At 36.3% G+C, this 22818-nt stretch overlaps 1 protein-coding gene across 1 annotated transcript in view; it reads right to left on the reverse strand.

Annotated features, from left to right (window-relative positions):
- The window catches only part of LOC136774375 (troponin C, isoallergen Bla g 6.0101-like), a 284717-nt gene that overhangs the window by 32363 nt on the left and 229536 nt on the right, over nt 1–22818 (reverse strand). Inside the window, exon 4 of the mRNA XM_066729021.1 lies at nt 15280–15534. Coding sequence (XP_066585118.1) covers nt 15280–15534 — 255 coding nt within the window. The remainder of the gene's footprint in view (nt 1–15279; nt 15535–22818) is intronic.

Here is a 22818-nt window from a genome sequence, read left to right on the forward strand (position 1 = left end):
CTATAGTGGACACACTATGGATGCCATCCTTGTCTAGCAATTTTATTCTGGAACTGGATTTCCTTAGTCACGCTTGCGTGATTGTCGACTTCTCAGCAGGAGAATGGGCGTATAAGGAAAAACCACAGAATAAATTTATGTTCTCGAATGCCGAAAGACTAAATTGTGTAGTCATATGTAACGGCTTAACAGTTCCCGATACAGATAACGCTCAGAGGTTACACGATTTTCTAGAAATCAAACTACCCCCCATTTCTGGAAAACCGGGAATCTCCAAATTACCGGCAGTCATAATTGACGTGCAGGATCACGAGCCAATCAGACAGCGAGCTCATAGATGCACGGTGAAAATCCGCCAAGCTATGTGGCAAGAGGTTGATGAAATGCTAACCAATGGCATCATCGAACCATCGCAAAGCGATTGGGCAAGCCCGGTGGTCATGGCAAAGAAGGCCAATGGCAAACTTCGATTTTGCGTAGACTTACGGCGTGTTAACGCAGTAACGAAAAAAGATGCCTACCCATTACCAAATATGGCGGGTATTCTTGACGAGTTACGACAAGCCAATTATCTAACGACGCTCGATTTAAGTCAAGCGTATTGGCAAGTACCGTTAGCGGAGAAATCTCATGGTATCACGGCTTTCATCGTTCCAGGCAGAGGTTTGTTTCAATTCAAACGTATGCCGTATGGATTAACTAACGCTCCCGCAATTTTCCAGCGTGCTCTGGACAAATTACTTGGTCCCGAATTCTATCCTCATGTGTTCGTCTATTTGGATGACATTATAATTGTCAGCAAAACATTCGATGAGCACTTATTGTGGTTAGAGAGAGTTATCGAGAAGTTAAGGCGAGCAAACTTAACAAAAAACAAAGAGAAAAGCCATTTCTGTAGAACAGAAGTGAAATATCTCGGGTTTATTGTCGACAGCCGAGGACTTCGGGTAGATCCAGCTAAAACTGAAGCTGTGATTGCCTTCCCGATACCGAAAAATCTCAAGCAAATTCGTAGATTCTTGGGTATGGCTTCCTGGTACAGGAGATTCATACCCGAATTTGCGACTATTGCTGAGCCATTAACAAAGCTAACGAAGAAAAATCAAGCGTGGGAATGGACAACCAATCAGCAGTCAGCAATTGACGCACTGAAAGGATGTTTAACGAGCGCACCAACGCTCGCATGCCCAGATTTTTCCATACCGTTTTCATTACAAACCGACGCCAGCAACGTTGGCCTAGGAGCTGTTTTGACACAAGTTATTGAAGGTCAGGAAAGGGTAATTGCCTACGCAAGTAGAGCGCTTACCGAACCTGAAAGAAAATATACCGTAACCGAGCAAGAATGCTTGGCAGTGGTATGGTCCATCAAGAAGTTTAGATGCTATCTTGAAGGCTACCGTTTCACTGTTATTACCGACCACAGCAGTCTCCGATGGTTACACAATTTAAAAGATCCATCCGGACGACTCGCTCGATGGGCTCTCGCCTTAATGGAATACGATTTTACAATCGTACACCGAAAAGGAGCATTAAATCATGTTCCAGATGCTCTGTCACGAGCACCGGAAAGTTTGAATGCACTAATACCGACAACTTACGCCGATACCAAAGATGCTTGGTATCTGAAGCGCGTAAAAGATATCGAAAAGTCACCAGAAAAGTTCCCAGATTGGAACCTAGACGGTGAGTTGATGTATCATCAACGACGCTCTAATCTAGCTGACGCTGAATTAGAGGATCTCGATGCTTGGAAATTGGTAATACCAACAGAATACAAGCAAAAGGTACTCGAAGAGTGCCATAAATTACCGCAAGCCGGCCACCAAGGTATCGATCGTACTTATCGACGCCTTGCGATAAATTATTTTTGGCCAGGTATGTTCAAAGACGTGACGTCATACGTCAGCCATTGCAACGAATGCCAACGCTGCAAAGTAGAACATTAAGCTCCCGTCGGCTTCATGGGTCGCCGAATTGTTGAACAGCCGTGGACTGTAATATCGGCAGATATTATGGGTGCACTGACGCCAAGTAAACAAGGGTTCTCGTACGTATTGGTCATTCAAGACCTTTACACGAAATGGATCGAGATCGCTCCACTTCGAAAAGCTACCGGCAAGAAAATTGCAGAAGCTATCGAAAACTTGGTGATACACAGATGGGGTACACCGAAAGTCTTAGTGACCGACAACGGTACTGAGTTTGTTAAGAAAGATATAAACGCTTTGTTACAACTAACGGGTATGAGGCAAACGACAACACCTCCTTACCATCCTCAGGCAAACCCAACAGAAAGGGTTAATAGAAGCCTGAAAATGATGATACGGGCCTTTCTCGATTCTGATCATCGAGAATGGGATCGTCACTTGAGTGCGTTCCAATTTGCATTCAATACGGCCCACCATAATTCATTGCAAGCTACACTGGCTTTTGCGAATTTTGGGAGAGAACCAGAAGCAGCAAGGTCGATGAAGCGTGAATTAGAAGGCGATACCGATATCATTCCGCAGCCTACCGAACAGTGGCTAGCGAGAATGAAACGCTTAGAAACCTTAAGGTTGGTTTTCAAGCATGCTCTCGACGAACCTCACGAACGACAGGCTAAACCTTACAACTTATGCCGTCGTGAAAAGCAATACGAGGTTGGCGAATTAGTTCTAATTCGAAACCGACAGCTATCCAATGCAGCAAAGCATATATCGGCAGCGTTGAACAAACCATTCACCGGACCGTTCATGATTGCTAAAAAGTTATCGCAGACAGTGGTTGAACTGTCAGATCTGGCAGGCAAAATGGTTGGAAAAATGTCAACAGTTGACATTAAGCCTTACAAGCCAGAAATACCGCCAAAAGTAGACCCTTAACAAGGATAGAGCGAACTAGGTTCGAAAGTATCGATTTCGGGTCGAAACCTCCGTTACGGAGGGGGGTATGTAACGAGCAGCGTTGCCAAGTGTAGTATAATTATACTACCGTAGTATAATTTTCCTATAGCGTAGTATCCTTAGGATACTACGCTACAGTTTCTGTTCCCTGCGGGATCCTACGCTATAGTTTCTGTTCACTGCGGGATCCTACGCTACAGTTTCTGTGCTTGCGGGATACTACGTTTTAGCCATTAATCTTAAGTCTTGGCGAGGGGAAGTTAGAATCAGAGGGGCGAGGGGATTTCTAGGGAGTTTGTCCGTAGCTGTCAAATGGCGCGATTAACCCTCAATTTTATATCATCAACAAAAATAATATTTTCGGAAAACGATTGTGGAAAAGAAGGAAGGATTTTAATAAATAACAGAGAAGACAAAATATATCAGATGAGTATAAATTAATAAAAAAATGAAAATTATTGTGAATTTTTAAGAAAATATACTTTGTGGTTATTTTTGTTGTTGTTACAGTTGAAATCCGGTTATGATGACTTTCAATTAAGGAAAAAAGTAATTACAGACCAATAAATGAAAAAGTATTAAAACATGAAGCACTTCTCTGTATGGCCCAGTCATTTCAATAAATGTGACTTAATGTTATAATAGTGAATGTGTAAGCGATTAGTGCATATACAACAAACTCTTATTGTAAATTTAATAATCTTGTATGACAATGTTTTAATTGCTATTATTTTAAATTAAAGCTAGTTTAATTAACATATTTTTATTTCATCCCTTTCTCAAAATTCTAAGCACACATGGTAATTACCTATTCTTGTAGTAGTCATATATTTGTTAAATTACATACAAAATTACAACTGTTTTATATTTGTAAAGCATAGCTGTTTGTTGCAATGATTTTTATTATTCAATGTGAGACAAATCGTATTTTGTTTAGGCAAATGTCTTATTTATCCGCCACATCCTTCCATATCTTATGCGACATTTATTTGGCTCCGTTGCACTATTTTCTTCCAGTCTATATCATATAACATTAATTTTCTAATCATTTATACATACACACAGATCTAATAATACTGCTGATCTGCAATTATTTTTGTAATTGTTGAAATGATTGTTAAACCATTATCTTGTTTAATTTGTAAAATGGACATTTGAATGATGCTATTAAAATTTGGCAACTTTTCTGCGAGATATGTTCTGATAATATTTGTGAAGATAAAGTTCTTTAAAAGGTATATGTATACTGCTGAGTTCATCTTGTTTTCAGCTTTAAATAGTTTTCCAACTACACGCATGGATATCTATTTTGAATATAGAATACATATTTCATTACATCTATTATGATATTGTTAAGATTGATAGAAAGATATCAATTCTTTGAAAATGATATATTATATATCTAGTAACTGGATTAATTAAGGTTTTAGAACAGATAAATTTCACAAACAAATAGGACTAACAAAATATGTATTATATATTGAGGAAGGATATCCAAATGTGAATTATTTGAAGCTAAAAGCAAGATAAATTCAGCAGTATCCTTAAATGTATTGGAGAACAACATCCTCTCAAATTTAAAGAGAAGATATCCTATGGAAGAGATGCCAAACATTATAAGTAAAATAATTCAAGTGTCCATTCTTCAACTTTAATAGAACAATGGTTTACCAATCATCTTGACATTTATAAGATTAATTAGTCAATAGAATAGCTATATTTGAGTGTATATAAAAATAGCAAAAAATTAATCGTATATTTTGAAAACTAAAAGAAAGAACTAACAAGGCAAATAAATGTTACATAAGATATGGAAGGAAGTGGCGGATAAATAAGACATTTGCCTAAACAAAATCCGATTTGTCTCACATTGAATAATAAAAATCATTGCAACAAACAGCTATGCTTTACAAATATAAAACAGTTGTAATTTTGTATGTAATTTAACGAATATATGACTACTATAAGAATAGGTAATTACCATGTGTTTAGAATTTTGAGAAAGGGATCAAATAAAAATATGTTAATTAAACTAGCTTTAATTTAAAATAATAGCAATTATAACATTGTCATACAAGATTATTAAATTTACAATAAGAGTTTGTTGTATATGCACTAATCGCTTACACATTCACTATTATAACATTAAGTCACAATTATTGAAATGACTGGGCCATACAGAGAAGTGCTTCATGTTTTAATACTTTTTCATTTATTAGTCTATAATTACTTTTTTCCTTAATTGAAAGTCATCATAACCGGATTTCAACTGTAACAAAAATAAAATAACCACAAAGTATATTTTCTTAAAAATTCACAATAATTTTCATTTTTTTTATTAATTTATACTCATCTGATATATTTTGTCTTCTCTGTTATTTATTAAAATCCTTCCTTCTTTTCCACAATCGTTTTCCGAAAATATTATTTTTGTTGATGATACAAAATTGAGGGTTAATCGCGCCATTTAACAGCTACGTACAAACTCCCTAGAAATCCCCTCGCCCCTCTGATTCTAACTACACAACGCCGCGACGCAAGATTAATGGCCAAAACACATCCGAAAGCACTGAGAGCTTATTATACCTAAAACACTATACTTCGTTTCTTCTCTGTGAATCACACTTACTATACATTTTGCGTGGTATATTCAATTCTCGCCAACAAACTATACAGCGTAGTATCTTCCAACATGGCGGACTTGGCAACGCTGGTAACGAGGTTCCCTCGTTACGTATCAAGATACCGGATTTAATAAAGAAATTAAAGAGAAGCTAACGATTAGTAGTGGTTATTTCAAACCCTACATTACCGACTCGGTGCATAGGTTTCCGAGTGGACAGGAAGTACCGTCTAGGAACATCCCTGTGGACCGTCAGAAGACCGGATGAAAAGACCGGCGCTCCACTTAAAAGTCCAAGCCGACCAAGCGAGCAAGGCAGGGCTGTGCCAAGTAACTTGGTGGCTTGAGACGAGGAGAAGTGGGCACAGGGACTCCTGCGAAAGGCGAATTCTCTAGTCCCCTGAGGAGGGGGAAATAAGAGAGTGAGTCGGGCCTGGGACGTCGCGCAAGGCGGACGTACACCACACCGGCTCACCGATGAGTGTGTCCGTGTGCGTGAGGTGAGCTTGCTCCCTACGCAACGAACACACTGTATGCTATCGATGCATAAGGGACCTGTGCAGGTATGGTAGGTTTCTGCTGCATGCCGGGTGCCGCCGCTAAGTCCATGGCAACGCGCATGGCACCGCGGACTTGGGCATTGCGGGGATGCACCACCCTGGCAGTCCCCTATGAGAAAAGATCTCGATAATGTTCTCGTCTCCTCACCTCACATCACATGTGTGAGTGGGTGGGTGGGAGAGTGTGTCTATTGTCCCGAGGCTCGGGCTACTTGTAAGGAACCCTCCCCTCTCTCCACGACCTAGCACACTGAGCAAACCAGGCTTCCGTACCGTCCTCTATGCACTACCAATCAGCCCATTGGGGAATGTATGCGATTGGAATGGCGGGGTAAAGCCCCTATGTTAGCGATGGGTTGTTGGTCACCCACACGACCAACTGGCGCCCTGAAAGTACCGAATGTAAGGACGGCCGAAGGTAATAGGAAGATAGCTATCACGATCAGCCCATCGTAGTAGAAGAATCCATTACAGTGGATATTATAAAATTATTCAATTATATTATGTTTGAGATGAGCTTTATGTAGCAAAGCAACAATTAAAAGGAAAATTATATTGTATAATACGTACATATCCAATTTTAATTCAAACCAATTTTCTCTTAAGTAGCATTGTTTATATAATAAATTTGTCTTATTTACAGGATATGTCAGAAAGAAGGAGCATCTAGAATAGTGGAAAATTGGGTAAACTCTCAAATATTTGCATAAAGGTATGCAGAAAAAAATTTTAACATACGTAAACTGTTGGTGCCTATAATTATTGAAGATACAAGGTTTAAGTAATAAATAGATTTTTCATCATTTAAAATTGTCATTAATTGTTTAGTATGTATATTTAAATAGTCAGCTTGGGTACTATTATATTTGAGATGTAGTTTCAGTAGCAAAGTAACAATTGAAAGGAAAATTGTATTATACGTATCCAATTTTAATTCAAACCAATTTTCTCTTAAATAGCATTTTTTTATATTATAAATTTATTTTATTTACAGGTTATCGTAGAAAGAAGAAGGGGCATCTACAATGGTGGATAATTGACTAAGCTGTCACATATTTGCGTAAAGATAAGCATATAAAACATTTTAACATACGTAAACTGTTAGTGCCTAACTATTGAAGATAGATGGTTTTAGTAATAAGTAGATCTTTCATCATTTAAAATAGTCATTAATTTTTGTATATGTATATTTAAATAGTAAGTCTGGGAACTATTATGTATGACTTGAGCTGTAGGTAGCAAAGCAACAATTGAATGAAAATTATATTGTTTAATATGTATCTAAAATTAATCCAAGCAAATTTTCTCTTAATTAGCATTATTTATATTAAAATTTTGTTTTATTTACAGGTTATTTCAGAAAGAAGAAGGAGCATCTATAATAGGGGGAAATTGTCTAAGCAGCCACATGTTTGCGTAAAGATATGCAGATAAAACATTATAATTTACAAAAACTTTTGTTGACTAATGTTAATGAGGATAGAAAGTTGTTGTAATAAGCAGATCTTTCATCATTTTAATTTTTCATTAACCGATGTATATGTATATTTAAACAGTAAGCCTGGGAACTATTATATATGACTTGAGCTATAAGTAGCAAAGCAACAATTGAAAGAAAATTGTATCGTATAATACCTATCTAATTTTAATATATACATATTTTATCTTAATTAGCAATGTTTATATTATAATTTTCTTATTTACAGGTTATATCAGAAACAAGAAGGAGCATCTAGAATAGTGGGAAGTAGGCTAAGCAGTCACATGTTTGCGTAAAGATATGCAGATGAAATAATATAACTTACGAAAATTTTTGGTGACTAATTTTAATGAGGATAGAAGGTTGTAGTAATAAGTAGAACTTTCATCATCTAAATTGGTCATTAATTGCTGTATATGTAAATGTTATTGATTAATACATAAGAGGAATAATGAAACGTGATTATATTTCTTCATACGCAAATGCAGTTATACAATGCATTGTAAATTGTTATTCAATTAGAAGTGTACTATTTCGTATAGGAGCAGACAATTCTCTAAAATCTTTTATTTTTGCTTACAGAAACTTTTGATAAATCTTTAAAGAATATTGATATTAGACAATGTGCTGAAATCCAATTTGTTGGAAAGCGGCAGTATGATGCTGGTGATTTAATCACTGCTCTGTGTGATAAATTAAGTTGCTTGAATCGCGTTGTGCAACATTATCTAACAAAACGGACAAATGTAGTACTTCATGTTATCATACAAATATTACCCAATCTTATAATAATATTTTATTACTTACGCTATTTGATGGTATGAAGAGTTTGTTAATTCCCAAAAATTTATGCAAAAGTAATTCTTGGAGCACATGAAAGAAATAATTCAGAGCAACTTCTCTAAGTGGAAAAAAACTATTGAATTCTTTGTGCAGTAATTGCATGAGTTCTTTAGAACTTCAGCAAAAAATTGCTAGTACAGTTACTAACAAAGTTCTGATTGTTAAATTATCATCAAGAGACACGGTAGTGTCTCGACGGCAAGTACATAAAAGTAGAAAAAGTCATGCCTATACCGCCGTCGAGGCACTACTCTTTTATACAGCTAGTTGAGACGTCCCAATTTTCAAACCGATTTTTCTCCGTGAATAATCCATTGCCATTATTTAAGTAAAGCTTTTTTTAAAATGGTTTTGAAAAAGCTTTCATTTGCGCCTAAGAACATCAAAATCGGTTCACGCAGTCCAGAGATCTCATACTCTGTTAGCTATATATATATCGAAAATAAAATTTTTCTTCATATTCTTCTTCGTCTCCAGTCAGAATGTATGTCTCGGGCTGAAGTTGGTCGCTAAAAAAAATGACGTCATTTTCACAACGCTTCTAACATAATATACTCAACGACCAAACTACATATGGTTGTGAAATGTCAATTAAAATCGATATAATTAATTCGGCGACTATATTGAACTGTAAATTGTAATGTGAGGTTATTTTTATTTAATGCAGTGAGGTTATTCATCGTGTTGCGATATTGCATCTGTTAAATTTCTAAAATCATCAATAAATTCAATTAACGGTGACAGAGGGAATCGCGAATTAGATAAGTATAACATTATATTTTACAATACAGGATGTAGTATACTTTGTGGTACTTTGTGGTATTTCTATTTCAGATTAAATTAAGACAGAACATTTTCATTTTCATTATTGAGGAGAGAGCTGACTGGATTAAATAAGATTAATATTTACATATTTTCAACACTGTGCCAAGGAGAAGTATACTTTTAACATTAATGTGAATCCGTCATTATTAGGAGGATATTAATTGAAAGAAATTGTTAAGGTATGTAATAATCATATGCTCGATTTCCAGGTGTGGAAATCATTAGTAAAATTTATGATAACTTTTTCTTTTTCTTCAACTAAAATGGATTTCAATTGTTCGATAGGTTATATCATATATGCTAACAAATATTTCAGATTAAATTATAGTAATGTTTGTTTGGCAAATATGAAGCATTTCGATGAACCTTCATTTACGTTGAGTACAAGTTGACTAGTGTTTGGATTTAAGCTAATTATACAATAAAAGATGTTTACAAAAGATGCAAAGGCACCCAAATATTACAGATCTTTAGTCTCAAGGAAGTTAGGTCACCAAGCACTAAAGAAAATGGAGATGGAGCAACTTCAAATACTGGTAAGTAACTGAGATGCTTCATGTTACTTCAAATATTTATTTTCTTTGAAGATTGAGATTGTTAAATGATGTATTTGATTTTAGGTTTACTCGTAGTGTCGTCATTTAGTATTTTAAAGTCACTGTATAAGTCTATTATAGCAAACAGTAATACTTGTGCTTTTACTTAAATATATTTGGTACAATTGAATTAAAAATCCAATGAGGATGGTTCGCACACATACTGACTATTGTAGTTGGATGAAAGATGGTTCTTTTCACTCCTATATTCTGAGACTTGAAACAGGCAAAGATGAAAGCATTGAAAGATTGGCAAAGTAAGAATAAGCCAATATTCAGAAAAACGTCATCCATTGCTCAGCCACAATTTAAGTATGAGATTTATTGGATGAAATTATATAAAATTCAGTTAATAGCTGCTGATTGGTTTCCTCCATTACCTATGCAAGTATTCAAGACGAGAGGCAGTATACAGGTCATTGGTATGGATAAAAAAATGCACGTTTATTCTCAATGGAAAGAAACTCAGTCTAAAGATTAGTTCTTTCGACTCCATTTTGCAGCACCAGAAATCCGACCAGTTTCAAGTTTGCAGAAATTTATGAAACGAAAATTTGAGGACTTTGGCACAGGAAATGTTATAAGGACGACTCGCTAATGTATCTCCCATGTCATATTTGACAAGAGTTAGCAGCATGAACGTGACAATGATTGGTGCTAAAAAGAAACGGCGTATGCAAAACGACAATGCCAACTTCGATTACATGCTTCATTGCAGCTTATTTGAAGCTTTACGAATTGCTTTTCCAGCCTTGCCCCTGTATCACCTGAAGCAGCTGAGGGAGTTACTGAAGTTTGGCAAAGTTAGATGTTGGTAAAAACCCAAAGCTTGATAAACAAAAAATGTAAATTAATTAAAACATATATTTTACTTAATTATTTTTATATGTTGAAAGTGTTTATTGATTATGAAAAATTTAACCAAACTTTTATTATGGTGAAACTGAAAACATTAAAAAACTAGCCTGAGCATTAATTATGAAGTTCATTTATGCAAAATGCATTACAAATATCTATAAAATCAATATGTTGACTGTGATATTTTTTCAATATTAATATATATATTTTTATTAGTTAAGCTCTGCTGTTTCAAAAAATGAAAAGGGTGGAAATTTTCTTTAAAATCTGTAGAATTTCAAAGAATAATTTAATTTTTTAAATATTATTCTCTTACAAAACGTTATGAAATCCCACAAAAAACAGACTTCGCCTGTAAAAACAGGCGGCAAGTACATAAACCATCTAGCATAAATAATATAGTAAAATTATCCAATTAAAAAAAGTAGTGAAATCCAAATATTAGACAAGTATATTTTTTCACCTTAGCAAAAGTTAAATTTTCGAAAAAAAAGGAACCAAAAAATGACTTACCGTGCCCGTAATATCCATGCACAGTGAGAAATAGAATCGTATATGGTTCGGCTAACTTCACTCTGTATTTTAACATGAAATTTGCTATACTACGCTATAGCTGAATCTCATACACGATTCAATTTCCCATTGTGCATGGATATTACGGGCCCGGCAAGTAACTTTTTTGTTCCTTTTTTTTTCGAAAATTTAACTTTTGCTAAGGTGAAAAAATATACTTGCCTAATATTTGGATTTCTCTACTTTTTTTAATTGGTTAATTTTACTATATTATTTATGCTAGATGTTTTATATACTTGTCGCCTTTTTTTACAGGCGAAGTCTGTTTTTTGTGGGTACTTATTTCTTGACTACCTAAGAACAGTTCATATGTCGTATCATCGCAAAGATAAAACGGCTTGATAATTAATCTACAAATAACGCCGTGTTATTCTTTAGATGTTTCAACTATGTAAATGGATGCTGTCAAGGATCCTTTTAAAAATAGGCAGAACATAATTTTCATCAGCACCACGATCAAGAATGTAAAACATTAGGAGGTAACATTAATAATCGGCGTAGTTGCGTGCGTGCGTGTATAAGCGTGTACGACAATGCGGATCGGCGGAGAAGTACAAACTTCTTTTGTTTTTTAAAAGGGGAACTGTTAACGGACGTGAGAGTAAAGTAATTTTTCCGTTGAATCAAATCCCTGATTTATCGGTTTAAAATTGATTTATCTCAGCAACGATGCTTTTCCGGACCTTATAGTATAGGACTTTTCGACTTAGTTTATTCTCAAGAATATGTGGTTAAAATTAAAAGCATCATTGCTGTTACACCCTGTATAAACAAGCAAAGCTCGTACTTCAATTTTCCGTATTGCCACACACATACATGTGAAACTACACCAATTATAAACTGTAACGTGAGAAATCTCGTTAGAGAAATTTAGTGTATACAGCTCTTCTTTTAGTGCCTCCCGAGCGTCCTTCCTAGTATGCATGTGAGTAAGTAAATGTAGAAGAATGAACCTTCTGTAGGACTGCAATGTATTTATCCTTTGAAGGGATATTGTAATTGCCTGTTCGAAAGAAGAATGCATGTTTTTAGGAAACGGTATGGCTGAGGATTGAGCGAATGTTTATAGTTTGTAATGTAGTTAGAATAAAATGTAATATTCTAAGTTAATTCAATGATATTTAGTTGTAAGAAACGATCCTCTGCTCCGACATGAGCTTGAAAACTGTTATTTCTTCATCGTTTTATTTCCTTGCCCAATTACATAAGTCTTTCCTCCTCGCACTCGTTCCGCTATCCTCATTTGTTTATTAATTGCCCCCACCGTTTCCCTTACCGCGCTGTGCCTGACGCGTCGAGCAGCAATTCCTCTCGCCGCGCGATTACTGCGTCACAATCCCGTTCCTCCTGCTGCACACGCCACAGCATTGCCATTACCGAAAACACACCGCCCAACCATCTCGCCTAGAAGCCGTTCAGTCGTCTGTTGCTGGAGACGACCAGACGCCAGTGAAGCCAGTCTGGGTCCAAAATGCTCCCCCACTATGCCTCCACAGACTCACAATCACGTAGAGCTAATGAAGCATCCGTGAGAGCTTCCCACTACTGCCTCTCTCAACGTTCACGTATACCATTACTACGTGCATGTTTCGGTCTCCTTCGTTTAGCTTTGGTGTATTTCGAGTATGAGAGAGAGCTATATATTTTTCTCGGACTTCTCTTTCTCGCGCTCGGATTTTCGCTCGTTTGACCAACGAGCCAAGCCGAGCTAGTCGAACAAAAACTTGTTCAGCCAGATCTGATAAACGCTTGACAAACTAAATGCATCATGATGAAATATTTATAAGCACCCTTTATGACTTATTAAATTTTATAATAAATAAAGAAATGGATCATAATACATAACATTAATAAATTTTGTTATGACTCATATGTTATGTATTATTGTTAAAAAGATTTCATTTTTTTAATTTATGGTTGAATGTAGTAGGTTAATGACAATAAAAAAAATCGTAATTTAACAAAATTGAAAAAGTTTGCATGAATCTACCGGAATCGGACCCGAACCCGCAGAGATACTAGGCACACAAGCGCCTTACCATCTGCTCTACAACAATTATTCGGTTACTCAAAGGCAGAGTCGCCTGTTAAAGCGATAGAAGCTTTCTCTATTAAGTTCAGTTTACAGAAGAAAATATAAATTATAATCATATACATATTTATTTATAGTATGTCTTTTCATTATGAAAAAAAAAATTTTTTTTACATATATGTAAACCTTAATGACTTTAACAGCTCTGGCTTCAAAAAGTGACTGCAACATTACAGAGAATATTTTTGAAAGCTGTAGAATTAAAACTAAGCAACCCAAGACTTGTATTTATGATTTAATTTATTATTTCTATTGCAATCTATTTTTTCAACTAGAGCTCATATATAGAAAAACGAGAAATCGTTATTATTAAGTAAACGCGCATGGCTGACTGAAATGGGAAATGCAGCTCTATTTTACTTACTCTATATATTTATAAGCTTCATATTCTAATAATATTTTAATATAGTATATATGCCATATATATATTTTATTTGGCTAAATCATCTGATCTCTGTCAGCCATGTGCGTTTGCGTGTTAATAACGATTCATGGTGTTTATATATATGATCTAATTGAAAATAAATAGATTGTAATAGAAATAATAAAAGCCTGGGGTTTCTTATTTTTAATACTACAGCTTTCAAAAATATTCTCTGTAATGTTGGAGTCACTTTTTGAAGCTAGAGCTGTTAAAGTCATTAATGTCTACAAATACGTAAAAAAGATGATTTTTTCATTATGAAGAGATATTTCTATAAATAAATATGTATATGATTATATTTGATATTTTGTCCTGTAAATTGAACCAAATAGAGAAAGCTTCCATCACTTTAACAGGCGACTTTGCTTTTGCATAACCGAATAAGTGTTTTAGCGAAGATGGTAAGGGGCTTGCCTAGTATCTTCGTGGGTTCGGGTCTGATTCCCGTAGAACCAACCAAACTTTTTTATTATTTTTCAATTATTATGAATTTTTTTGTTATTGTTATTAACCTACTAGATTCAATAATAAATTAGGAAAATGAAATCTTTTTAACAATAATACATAACGCATGAGTAATAAGAAAATTTATTAAAGTTACGTATTATAATCCATCTCTTTATTTATTATAAAATGTAATAAGTCATAAAGGCTGTCTATAAGTATTTCATCATGATACGTTTAGTTTGGCCAGCTTCTATCAGAGCTGGCCGAAAAGATTTTTTTTTCAATTAGCTCAGCTTGGCTTGTTGGTTAAACGAGCGAAAATGGAGTGCGAAAAAGAGAGATTCGAGAATAGAAAACTATATCGCTCTCTCATTCTTGAAATATATACCGAAGCTAAACGAAGGAGACCGAAACATGCACGCACCGCAGTAATAGTATGCGTGAACGTTTACAGAGGCAGTAGTGGTGTGCTCTGATGGATGCTTCAGTAGCTCTGTGTTGGTGAGGTTGTGGCAGCGTTGTCAACTCCGCCATTTTGATTATACTATGCTGTACAATGATGTTAGTAATGCCAAAATCAAGCGTTTAGTTATGAAAATGAAGTTAGCTGCTAGCCAGCAGCAGCTAACTTCATTTTCGTAACTAAACGATTGATTCTCGCATTACTAACATCATTGTACAGCATAGTATAATCAAAATGGCGAAGTTGGCAATGGTGTATGCCGCCTCTCTTTCTTACACACACACACACAAACACATATATATCCAATCATTATCTATGTTTTGTTTTAACTGCCAATAAATGAAATTATATGTGTATATATTTTTAAGAGAGAAGGAAATGTGTGACTTTTTTCTGATTCTGACTGTACTATTACTAGGATTGACAAACATATTCAAATCATGGAAATGAGTAATAGAAGTCACAGAAGGAGGCAGCGAGACAGTTGTTCGTATCTTGCTGTCTATCATCAACTAATGATATGCCTGTTCCCCTCCCATCGCTATTTTGACGTTTCCAAGCTCGATCTACCTTTTTAGGAAATCACTAAATATATTTGTAAGTATACCTTCATAATCGAGTGTACCAGAACCATCAGTATCTACTTCCTCGATAATCATATCCAGCTCCTCTGGCGATAATGCATCATCTAGTTCGTGAAGAATATCCCTAAATACATCAGTAGTGATATAGCCGTTACCCTCTTTATCATATAATCGAAAGGCTTCCCTTAATTCTTGCTGAATAGCTTCGGTGTCAGTGTCTTCCTCTAAGAATCGGCCGGCTAGAGAACAAAATTCTTCAAATGTTAACTCTCCGCAACCTGTAAATATAAAATGTATAATTAGACATTTAAAATCAGAAAGATCTGTATTATAATACATAGGAAGCATTTTGAAAAATTTTCAATCAAGAAGCTGTGATTAAGTAATAGCTTGCTAGATCGTAAAGGCGATTTCAACGATAAACATTTAACAATCGTAGCGACATAATTTCTTAGTTTCCCTAACCCTTTATAGGTCAAATGCTTGAATTTCGACTATTAATCTTAAAGTTACATTACTTGACCAAAAAGGTGAACAAAAATTGGCAAAATATTTTCTACTATTTTTAGGTTTGCTTTTTCGAATGGTGTGGTCCAAATTTGAAACAAATCACTGTTGAACCTTTGTTTTTTGAAAAATACTTCAAAAAATGTCTTTTTTGCAATATGATTTGTTCTTAAATCTTATTTTTCGAACACCTCCCGGTGTCGAATCAGTTTTGGATTAATTTTAAAGGTATTCCCGATGTCTAAGTTCAAAGAAAAGATTTTTCTTAAATTAATTTTCATCTTCTAATAATTTAAAATTGCGCCCGAAACGGAAAATTTCGCCCGATATGTTTAAACATTTACTACTGAGAAACAATTAACTTTTTCAAATAAAGTTTTGAAAACAAAGATCTCAAATTAATAACAAAATAATTGAAAATTTTATTAAATTATTTTGAGGTACTTTAAAAAAAATTGTCATCATAATTTTTTGAAAATCAGAAAATGTATTCAAAACAATCCGAGAACATACCAGTGTAGTATTTAGATTATTTAAAATATTTTCCTAAGTATTAAAGTTTTTCTAAAAGTTGATAGATTCCGAGTTAATATCCGTGGTATAATTTGTTCTAGGTATATGTATTGAAACATAAATTTTAAATATTTCAACTGAAAAACTATCGACTACTAGAAAAACTTTTATAGCGTGGAAAATGTTTCAAATAATTTAAAGAATATGCGACGTATTTACTAGCGAGGATTAGTCACTGAAAATAGTCCGGTTCTTTTGACTAAGATGGATCAAAAATAATGTGTAAAAGTTCAATATTAATAGATAAAAACAGTTTATTATGATAAATAAATGTAAGAAGTATTTACAGAGTTTTTGTAAAATGTTTTTACAACCTTAAGACTGTTTATGTTTGTGTTGTTGTGTCGGTCTACCGCTGCAGGTGTGTTCGTATATGTACTTACTCGCTATGTAGTTTACAAAATCGCCCGCTAGTGGCGCGTCGTCCGGTAATCACAACAGAGGGGCTTCGGATTTGTAACGGTAAGCGGGGCGCGGTGATCGATAGCCTTACAGGAGGGGGGGGGGGGGGTGCCCGATACACGGCAATATGGCAGTCTAACGCATTAGGTGTAAGAAAATTGTCGGTTAATGCTGAAAGAAAATGGCCGTTGGTCCGGAGAACTCCTAGACGTGGCCGGTTATCATGGCATATGTTTAAGAATGGTTAAGGTGATGCGGAGAGCTCCTGCATCGGGATCGGCTCGGAGAACTACTGAGCAAAGGATATCGAATAAGCGAAGAACTCCTGCGTAGGGAAGGTTGGGAGATGTATCCGGGGAGTTTCTGGATACATCTCCCAACCTTCCCTACGCAGGAGTTCTTCGCTTATTTCATATCCTTTGCTCAGTAGTTCTCCGAGCCGATCCCGATGCAGGAGCTCTCCGCATCACCTTAACCATTCCTAAACATATGCCATGATAACCGGCCACGTCTAGGAGTTCTCCGGACCAACGGCAATTTTCTTTCAGCATTAACCGACAATTTTCTTACACCTAATGCGTTAGACTGCCATATTGCCGTGTATCGGGCACCCCCCACCCCCCGTAAGGCTATCGATCGACGCGCCGCTTACCGTTACAAATCCGAAGCCCCTCTGTTGTGACTACCGGACGACGCGCCACTAGCGAGCAATTTTGTAAACAGCATAGCGAGTAAGTACATATACGAACACACCTGCAGCAGCAGACCGACACAACAACACAAACATAAACAGTCTTAAGGTTGTAAAAACATTTTACAAAAATTCTGTAAATACTTCTTACATTTATTTATCATAATAAACTGTGTTCGAGATCGGGAGGAGCAACAATGCTGAGAAGTAGATTCCACATTTTTGCTATATCTCCCTGTCTCTATTGCGTTCACAGGGGACGGCTAGACCAACAGCGTGTAGCCGCTCCACCTGTCTCTCTCTATCTCGCTCCGCGGCGCGCTTGCGCGTCTACAGGCTCTGGCGCGTCGCGGCCGCGGCACAGCTTGCGCGCCTGACCACTAGGAGCCAGCGCCACGAGCAGCTCTCTCGCTGGCAAGTTTCGTGCCGCGGAATTATATAGATGGGTCCTTGATAAGGACCCATCGCACCTCAGCCTTGCTCAACAGCCTGCCTAATCAGCAGCAACCGCAGCAACAGAAGCAGCTTTTCTTGCCTCCACGGCCCACTTTTTGACGCCTCCACGGCAGCGCCTCCACCAGGCCATCAAGAGCGCCTCCACCGGCGAACTCATTGGGTACCATACTTTGGTAAGTATCACCCAACCACCCACCGCCTATCAAGAGGGGACTACCCCTCTGCGGCAATATCCTCCCTCCTCAGGGAGATTTCTCCGGGGACTTCCCGGGAGAAGTTAACCCTCTCCTTCCCCTCCACACTGCCTCCGAGGACTACCTCAGACCCAGTGTTCCGACCCTCAAGTCCAGGGCTCTCCAAAGAGTCGGGTAGCGGGAGGGGTAGAATTCACCCTAGGGGTTGGGGTGGCTCGGAGCCACTATAGCTCTGTGAGAAGGAGGCCGAGGGGTAAGGGGACTTCCCCTTCCCTAAAACCACTTCTCCTACTTCGCTTCCTCCCGTGGCTGGGGATTTTACTGGGGAATACCCCAGGGAAAATTGCCCAGACCGGGAGCTTCTAAGTCCGCGTTCCTTTCTGGGAAATTCTGGTTTCTGGGGTTCTAGGGAATCTTCGTCTACCGAAATTCACTAGAAGTTGACGAGAGCAAATTCCCTAGAAAGTCGATAATTAGTCTAGCGGTTCTTGTAAATATATATTGTAAATTTTGTATATTTTTATTTATTCAAATAAAAACTCCTTTTATCTCTTATCTTGGCTTTGAATACTTTATTCTAGAATAAGACCTTCCCTTCTGACCACAGGTTCGGAGCCAACTTGGGACTTTGTTTCGCACAAACTGTTTTTATCTATTAACATTGAGCTTTTGCACATTATTTTTGATCCATCTTAGCCAAAAGAACCGGACTATTTTCAGTGACTAATCCTCGCTAGCAAATACGTCGCATATTCTTTAAATTATTTGAAACATTTTCCACGCTATAAAAGTTTTTCTAGTAGTCGATAGTTTTTCAGTTGAAATATTTAAAATTTATGTTTCAATACATATACCTAGAACAAATTATACCACGGATATTAACTCGGAATCTATCAACTTTTAGAAAAACTTTAATACTTAGGAAAATATTTTAAATAATTTAAATACTACACTGGTATATTTTCGGTATGTTTTGACTAAGTTTTTTGATTTTCAAAAAATTATGATGACAATTTTTTCTAAAGTATCTCTAAATAATTTAACACGTTCGTCGGCGCGTCCCCCATATATTGGTGACGGGTATGCTTCCGTTGGTGCCACGTCACCCATATTTGGGTGAAAATCTTCTTCTTCAAGTCAACAGAATTTTCGATTAAATTTTTTTATAGAAATTTAATAGAATACGTGCTTTTAAATATAAATATAGGAAATACAACATCAAAGTACCAAAAATATACATTTTAATATATACTTCTTACTAATTTATATTGAGGATAAAACATATTACATTATATTATTTCGCATGATTTTCGTTAAAATATTTGCAACACATTTGAGGTGATTTTGGACAATTTAAACAGTAGGTCACAGTTTTCTTTACATTTTTCCTCGCTTCTTGGCGAGCGGTAGTTTGCCTCTTTTTCTGGTAACATAGGACACACATTCTTCTTATAGGGGTTCCTTGCTGATTCTTACGAGTCTCTAAATGGTGTGGCAAGTGTCTTTTTGTTTTATGTTTATTATTATCAGACACAAATATTTTCCGAGGGTAGCAATTCGGTGAGGAGAAGTTCTCGAAATATTCTAATTTCTAATTTTTTATTTGTTGCCCTCTGATATACGATGTGAGCATTTACTATACTTGTTCCTAAAAGAAAATGTAGTGCTAATTTCCGATACCACTTGAGACTTTTCCGTATCGTGGTGGCGTATGACACCAGTGATGCTAGATTGCGGACGCTAGCACTCCCCACCAAGCGTCCATCTACCCACCAATACATGAAGCCGTTCAGAGCGTCCATGTGAAACCCTGCTACTCGCTGCACAAACACCATTACCTGGGTGCATCTATGTTTCGGCCTTCGTCGCGTAACCTCGGTATGTCTCGACTGCGAGGGAGAGCGGTATAGTTTTCTCGGACCTCTCTCTCCCTCTCTCGAGTTCGCTTGTACGGTATACCTAGCCTAGCTTGAGTCAAATGACATAAGGTAGTGAGAGAACAACAAATATTATTTTGTATTTTGATTTGATTTCACGCGTTTGAAATTTGTTAGATTGTAACATATGTGTATGTATATTATTTAATATGTAGATTTACTTTAAAATTAATATAAATAATTGTAAGAATTGGAAGGTTTTAATAAATGCTAAAATAATTATATATATTTAAATTACTTAATTTATTATTTCTTATACATCCATTGAAAACCTGAAATACTAACTAAAAAGTTGGAAAAGGAAGAGAGAAAGATAAAATAATATAAATATATAAGACACGAATATTTTTAATTATTTTTATTAAAAATAATTAAAATTAAAAACAGGTTGTGGATTTCCACCTGCAGTACCACCAGCACTATTATTCGGTGCGCGTGTTGCACCTCTTCCGCCCCTTCCACCTCTTCCTCCTCTGCTATAAACTTGGTGCCGACCCAAACTTCTTTCAGCATTCGGAGCAACCCAAAATCTTCGTGCCCGTCCTCCACGTATGCCTCTTTCTGAAATGAAAAATAAATGAGTTACAGAAATATGCATATTTATATTTGCTATGTATTTAAAATAGAGTCTACTTACGATTTACATTGGGTTGGTCCTGTAATCCTACTTGAAGTCTGGATCGGCCAAGAATAGCAACCTGTCGTTGCTGCTGCTGCTGTCGTTGCTGCTGCTGTTGTCGTTGCTGCTGCTGTTGCGGCTGCTGTTGCGGCTGCTGTTGCGGCTGCTGTTGCTGCTGCTGCTGCTGCTGCGGCTGCTGCTCCTGCTGCGGCTGCTGCTCCTGCTGCGGCTGCTGCTCCTGCTGCGGCTGCTGCTGTTGTTGCTGTTGCTGTAGCTGCTGCTGGGGTGGATGCTTGGCCATCCACTCCCTCACCTCCCGCGCAAACCCCTGCTGCTCCCTGAGGATGGGCCCAATGGTCTCCATTGCCTCCTCCAGCCTCCTTAGGCGAGCTTCCAGGCTAAGGGGTTGCCTGTTGTAAGCTGTAATAAATAAAAATTTATTGTAGATGCCTATTGCAAATGTTAATAATTAATTAGTAAGGTTTCTATTTACGTACTTTCCATCGCTTGTCCTTCATTGGCCATTCTGTAAAATATTTTAAGAAATATTAATACAAAGTAGTTCGTTGGCTCTAAGTTATACTTTTGACAGTTATTGTAGACGTAATCACAATTAAGTAAAGTTTGAAGTTATTTTAATGTAATGAAATATAAACAAATTTGTACACAAAATTTAACAATACATAATGTATGTTGTAGGTAAAATTACTTACATTGAACAAAAATTTGCAAACCCTGCGATGCGTACAAAAGTAAGGACACTGATCGACTGTGACTTTAAACTTGTGACAGGGAACAAGTCAAGTTAAATTTTTTTTCATACTTCGGTTGCTGTAGCTTCCTTGGAGTTGCCAAGAAAGTGGTAGATAATGTTTGTTATTGTTAAGTAAATTTAATTGAAGCACCAATAATTAATTTACTTGCACATCAGTAAGGATGATTGGTGAAGTGGCAGAAAGCACAACGACAGAATTAGCGTTCGCTGGATCGAATCCTACTTTTCTTTTTATTTTTTTTTTTAATTTCTGCTTTTAATTTGCAGTAATAATGAATAATATTAAGGAATTTATTCAAAATGTTCATGCAAAAATTGTTTTAGATCGCTTTTCTCTTTCTCTCCATATCAAGAGTTATATTTCTCTCTCTTTCTCTCTCTCTCCATATCAAGAGTTATATTTCTCTTTCTCTCTCTCTCCATATCAAGAGTTATATTTCTCTTTCACTCTCTCTCTCTCTCTTTCTTATTTATATAGCTACATGGCTATCACGTTCTACACAAAGTCGTTTATGATGTATATTAGCCAGTATTGCTAATAGTGACAGGTACGAGGAATAAATACACAGTTCTTTTCCTTCAAAATAGAAGCAAGTGAATTCGTGTAATTAATTGGTGCATTTCTTTTATTGGTGATAGAGAAAAGAATTTATCGTGACAAGGGTATATGTCATTGTTTGAGTGATTCATTTTCAAGTGAATTTAAACACACAATTTGAAAATTATCTGTGTGACAGTTAAGCGCTTTTTGTGCTTTGGTGGCAGTGACAGGCGCGCTTTCTTTTTACAAAGGATATCCGCTTCTTGTTTGGCATCTGAACTGCAAATTGTGAGTACTGCAATATTGTTCATATCGTATTTAAATTATGAGTTCAAAGGATAAGGTCTCAAAAAATAGACCTAAAAAATTTAAATACGAATGGTTTGATGACCATCCTGAGTGGAGAGTTTGGTTGCAGGAAGTACCAAATGATGCCGATAAGGTGTTTTGCGTTGCCTGCAATAAAACATTAGCGTCTGGCAAATGGCAAGTCGATAGACATAGTAAAGCCCAAAATCATGTTGAAAACATGAAAAAATTAAATATTTCAGAAGTTTGGGATTTTACAATTCCTAGTACTTCTTCTGCAGAGGAAAAGCTTAGCTTTAACGATAGAGTTAAAGTGGCCGAAATTAAATTGGCAACATTTTTTGTAGAGCATAATATTCCTTTTTCTTATAGTGGAGAGTTATTAAATATCTTTCAGGAAATTGGTAAAGAGCCAGGCATTTTGCAATCTATGTTTCTAGGGAGATTAAAATTAACTAATATTATTAATAATGTTGTATGTCCCTATGAAACGAGACGAATAACTGATACTTTGAAGCACCAAAAGTTTTCAGTTTTGGTAGATGAAACGTCAGACAT

The sequence above is a fragment of the Prorops nasuta genome, unplaced genomic scaffold, assembly GCF_024137725.1.
Source record: "Prorops nasuta isolate Cenicafe-Biocafe unplaced genomic scaffold, Cenicafe_Pnas_1.2 PNAS00001, whole genome shotgun sequence".
Classification (NCBI taxonomy): Eukaryota; Metazoa; Arthropoda; class Insecta; order Hymenoptera; family Bethylidae; genus Prorops; species Prorops nasuta.